The sequence below is a fragment of the Mytilus trossulus genome, chromosome 12, assembly GCF_036588685.1.
Source record: "Mytilus trossulus isolate FHL-02 chromosome 12, PNRI_Mtr1.1.1.hap1, whole genome shotgun sequence".
NCBI lineage: Eukaryota > Metazoa > Mollusca > Bivalvia > Mytilida > Mytilidae > Mytilus > Mytilus trossulus.
In genome coordinates, this window is record NC_086384.1 from 17,093,355 (window position 1) to 17,099,354 (window position 6,000).

The 6,000-nt window shown below is 32.8% G+C and overlaps 1 protein-coding gene across 1 annotated transcript; it reads right to left on the bottom strand.

Annotated features, from left to right (window-relative positions):
- Positions 1-1,981: 1,981 nt before the first annotated feature.
- LOC134692263 (uncharacterized) lies at positions 1,982-5,639 on the bottom strand. Its single transcript, XM_063552714.1, has 2 exons — positions 5,548-5,639; positions 1,982-3,684 (listed from the first exon to the last, which is right to left on the bottom strand). Exon 2 carries the CDS (start codon positions 3,677-3,679, stop codon positions 1,982-1,984), a length of 1,698 nt encoding a protein of 565 aa, XP_063408784.1. The 5' UTR covers positions 3,680-3,684; positions 5,548-5,639.
- Positions 5,640-6,000: the final 361 nt, after the last annotated feature.

Below are 6,000 nucleotides of genomic sequence, written 5' to 3' on the forward strand. Positions count from 1 at the left end.
ATATGCAATTCTTAAGTGGTATAGTATATCCGACATCGCAAATCGAGATCCCCATTTCCTTATGCATTCTGGATAGAGATTGGGCATACATACATGTGATATGCATTAACATGGATTTTATATGTTGCAACTTTACATGAAATATAATAGCTCCCAATTTATTGAAATATGTATATATATATTATCACCCAACGCTGTTTCGTTTCTAGGGATATTTTTTGTTAAAAACAAACACGTGGAGACCTAGTATATTCAATATTAAGTTAGTTGGTGGGGTTTATTTCAATATACTGTTAGTATTGTTGTTATGTCCCTTTATTCCCTTTATACTAACATCGTGGTGTTGAATAAAAATCCGAAGTATTTCAACAGACGACGAAATTAATAGAATGATTGCAATTAATTAATAAGACACATTTTGTAATTTGTTATTGTTGGCATTTGATTTTGTACAGACCAATGGAGGTCGATTACTTTTATAGGTCACTTTATTTGAAAAACCACATGGTGATATATTCGTTACATAATGTGCTAGTGACCTAAAACGATATATAAAGGGTCCGTAAATTCCATATTGGGATCGTACTATGCAACTTATATTCTTTCAAAGCTTCTACAAAGGTTTAAACACAGACATACAAACATGGCAGAACATTTTCCCGACAATCATCCCGAATGTCCTATTTTATGACAAGACCTACCTTTTGTTTTTTTATTGTTAACTTGTTCTCGTCCTGAACATGCATAGACTGTTTGCCACTGGATGTTAAGCAACCAACAATCAATCAATCAATCTAATATAAAGACGCAAGAATTTTGCCTAATGGTGCAAGTCTTATAACATCACTGATGGTTCGCCAAAGGAAAGCAGAATATCAAAAGAAGTTGGTTTTAGCATCACCTTGTCACACACCAAATCTCTGCGAAACTTCAATAGTACTTTTCCTCCGATCACTTGCATACCTTTATTGATTTGAAGGTTAAACATTGACATGCAATGTATTTTCACACAATATCAATTAAAGTCATTATCCGGAAAAAACTCTTATCCAAAGGATTTGGTAAACTTTTATAAAAAGTCAAAATTTTATTAACAGAAATATAACTTATTTACAAAAAATACACGAACGAACTACTATATATATTCAATTCACTAAAAAATAAATTAACGTATCATACAAAATGTATATAATCATATCGAAACTATCACATTCATTGTGAAAAAAATACAGGGTGGAGCTGATTGACAGATAGGAAATTTCCGTTTAAAAAAAGTACAAATGATCTTGTTATTTTTGAGTGTTTGACAAAATTGTTTAGAATTTGCCGAACAAAATTTGCATGGAGGACCGCAATGCTAAGTTTTGTCCTCTCAAATGTCAAATACTGTTTGTAAATCATATGTTTCCTCGTTTTCAAAGAAAAACGTGTTAAATGTATATCTAAAAAACAGCCAACTTTAAGTTTGAAAGTTTTATTTTGGGATGGTATCATATTTATGTCTTCATCATTCCGATGATCTGTAATGATATGTGCACCGAAAATATTTACCAAAATAGCGGGAAATTTAACCAAACATATATTTTTGAATTTTAAGATAACTACACAATACCATTAATTACCTCCATTAAAGGGATAAAATGTGAGAAAAATTTAGGGTGGAGCTGATTGACAGATAGGAAATTTCCGTAATTAAAAAAAGTTACAATTTAATGATCTTGTTATTTTTGAGTTTTTGACAAAATTGTTTAGAATTTGCCCAACAAAATTTTCATGCAGGGTCGCAATGCTAAGTTTTGTCCTCTCAAATGTCAAATACTGTTTGTAAATCATGAAACTTTTTACAACCAGATGAAAATTAAAATATAAACATTATTATATCATTTAAAACAAATTGCAGCCGTGTGTTATTCCGGACCATTAAACTTGTTAACTAAGCGCCTTTTTCGAGGTCAGTTGCAGTACTAATATCCAACAGTTATTACTGAACATCGAAAACAAATACCTGACAATCAAGTTCATTACAAACTAACAATTGATTCCTTTTAACATTAAAATGAATGCAAAATGGATAATTCAGTCCTCTACTTTTGTCTAGAATACGTTTAATCTGATGTCCATCTGATGATATCACGGTGATACCACCAGTATTATCAGCAGCAAATACTACATCGTTTAATCCACACGTGATACCATACACTTCCGTTAGTAAATCGTTTGTAACTGTCCACTGAGTGTTGCCTTGTCCATCACAACATACTACACGTTTCTCTTTCCATATCGGATAATATATCTGGCCAGAGCTTCCTACGCACAGTCGAGGTGTTGAAGTGCTATTGAATGTAAAGTCTGATATCAATGTTCCTGATATTGTCATTATTCTGATACCTTTAGCTGCGCAACGTACATATAGTTTGCCGTCTTTATACGCCATTCCACATACATCAACTGGAGATTTGAATATTGTGTCTAATTGCTCGTATTTAGTATTCAACGTACAAACTTTCTTTTCATGGACAAAAGAAATTGCTATCATATCTTTATCTATATAGGTAATGTCGAAAGGTTTCCATTGCTGTTTAAATTCCTTAATACGACTCCCGCTCTTGTTGTACATTAGAATTGTTTTGTCTGTCTGATTTACCAACAGTATTTCCCCACCAGGTAAAATCTCACACCCGGTCAATCTGATTTTCTCACTTTGAACTTTAAACGAAGTATTTTTCTTTAATGTAATTGAGTGTATGTCTGTAACATATTCTCGTCTTTTGCTGGGTAATATTATTTGCGCCTGCTTTTCTGTGGTTACTTCTAGATCTGTGCAAACTGAACTGTCAGATGTTTTGATGGAAATTTTACCCCAACTGTTGATGTCCTTCTGAAACGATTTGAGACCATCTGATACTTTACATTGTACATCAACTGTTTTCATTTCAGGTTTACTTTTTATATCTTTGATATAAGAAAGTTCTTTCTCCACATCCTTTTCGATTTCACGTAGAGCCAAAAATACTTGCAAATCTGTAGCATGACTTTTCATCTGATTAATGTTGTTAATGGCTATTTCAACGAGTTTTATTTTACTATCTATTTCAGAAATGAAACTTTGAATTGTTGTCTTGACCTCGTTCTGCTTGTCTTTCAAGTTCTTGTTCATTTCTGATTCCAGAGCGTCCAGATGACAGCTGATCTGTTTCCTGAAATCTGCTATTTCTTTCTGGTAAGTTGTAGTTTTCTCGTCAATATGTTTTACGTTTCTTCTTTTTTCGTCCCTTATCTTTTGAAAAATGCTTTGAATTTCAGATAAATTGTGCTCGATATTCGTTACAGATGACGATGTTTTGATATTTTGTACAACATCTCGAAGCGAATCGATCTCACATTTTTTGTGATCTTCTTTCACACATTTTACACAACATGGCAACACATGGTTGGTACAATAAAATTCATATTTCTCTTCGTGTACACTGCAGTGGTGTTTGATTTCCAGTGCAGATCGCGGAAGATTTAAATAGTCTCTAATTGATATTGTTTTATGATTCTTTGTTAGTTTCCTACGGGTGTGAAGATCATCACATTCGATACAAATAGCTTCTTCACATTCGGAACACCACGATGCTGCTGGTTTAGAGATATTCTGGAGTTGGCAGACATCACATAAGGGTTCTGCAGTCGCCATCTTGCCTTTTAAAAGGTAAACAGCAATGTGTATCAAGAAAGTGTCAAAAGAAAACTATTTTATAGATAAAGCATTCTGATTTGCAGGTCCATTGAAAACAGAGGCCAAATATAACGACAACGAAAAGACAAAAAATAATAACAAAATATTAGCTTAGCTATTAGTATTGCCTTAACTGTATTTGGCAAAACTTTTAGAAATTGTGGTCCTCAATGCTCTTCAAGTTCATACTTTTTTTACCCTTTAGACGCGCGTCTGGCGTATATACAAAATTAAGTCCTGGTTTCTATGATGAGTTTATTTACATAGAAAATTATAAAAGATTGAACAACACAAAACACCAAACAGGATGCCCATCGGGGTTTTCTCTTTTCAGGCGTTTAAGTCTGATAGAAATATTGACATGATGATAAAGATAATGATTGATCCAGTCACAATAAAGATAAACATACGTCTTTTTACATGTGATGTACGATCTCGTTTTATTCTTTGCTTCTTTGCATAAATTGTCTCAGTTACTTATTTCAATGACGAAAAGCCTTTATGAACAAGGTTTATAATTTCTTTAGAAGAATTTCAAACTGGGATTTACAAATAAAAATAATTTTCCAAATGTGTCATTGATAACAAATAATTTTGTTAAATTCACATTCATCTACGGCCACTAAAAACTTTCGGTTTTATTTTTCTTATTTCAACCAAAATATGGGTTCAAACTTTTTACTTCCTCAAGGCAGCTTGTTTTGGTTTTCATTTAATTGTTTAATGGAGTATTCTCTTTCTTTCTTACTTGTTCAAAAATGATACACTGTTTTAAAGTTAAAAATAGAGGCTAATGATTTGAAAATCAACTTACAACGCATGTAAAATAAATGACAAAGAAAAATATAGAAAACATAACATAGAAAAACTTAGGCCTGAACAAAACGACCTCCGACAGTAGCTTCGGCAGAGAAAGCAGATCCAGCCCCGTACTCTGCACCCGCCTCATGTTCCTAGTACAAACTAAGGTTATTTTTTAAGCATGTGTCTGTGTTAACTTACGTAATTCTTCTACTCTTATCATAGTTTAAGTCTCACTCTTTACGATACATGTATCACAAACAAAAATCATAAATATTATGATGTGTCAAAAAAATATCAACGAAAGAGATACTTAATACGCAATAGAAAATGATTAACGAGCAATTTAAAATTAAATGCCGAGAGTTGACAAATATGTGTATTGCATGAGATACGTTGGAGGAATCTGTTTCTCTAATGATATTTAGACGATATACAGGCAATCCTATTTCATTTGTTTTGATTGAATACATAACGATGTTTTTTTTCAAGTGACGTCATCGGGTATTATCATCTTTTTCATGACACTACCGTATTATACTCAGAAGAAAGCAAGAAAAACATATTTACGTCGTTTTACGTCATAATCGAATGTTGACCAACAAAGAACTGAGATCAAACGAACCACACATTGAATTAATAAAAATATTCAGCAGGGTCAGGAAAGCGTTAAATCGCTTAAGAATAAGAGAAATCACAATATTCAACATTTTACTGTTAAAATGACCAAAATAATATATTTATACAAATTAAAATCAGATGTTTTCAAAATGGCATTTACCATGTATATTAAATACATGTATACATATGGAACAAGCAGGAACATGTATAGTACTCCGTTTACTATATATATATACATATATATAAGTATCTGGGACAAGGTCATATGTAATAAATTGATGAAAACAGACGCTTGCGTATTTACAGACTATAATTCTCGCTTGTTATTATAAAATTCTTCGTTTCATTATCAAAAAAAGGATTGCAATACCATGTAAACAAATGTTTGTGTGAAAAGTTCTTACCCAACAGATTGTATTCATGAAGCCAACAATGATAAACAAAAATGTCTACTCGACAAACAAGGTAGTTCAATACACAAGGAGGTCATGTGATCGCATTTGTGGCCTTCTGTCACGTATCACAGATCAACAAGTGAAATTGTTGTCTTTGTTTAGCATGTTTAGTGTAGATATTAAAGTTCAAATCTCAGCATATATTTTAAACTGGCAGAGTTAATTAATTTAATTCGAAGCATTCTAAAAATCAACTCCTGCGTTTTAAAAATCCAAATGTTTTATCCATAAGGGGGGGGGGGCAATGGGGTTTGACTGTTATGCTGTTATGGGGCAATTTAATTCTTTGTTAGGGAACAGTCATCATTTATTAGCTGAGGGGGTCGGTGCATTTTAGGGGTGGTCATTACTAAAAATTTCACACAGCTGGGGGGGGGGGGGGGGGGGGGGGGGGGGGTTGCC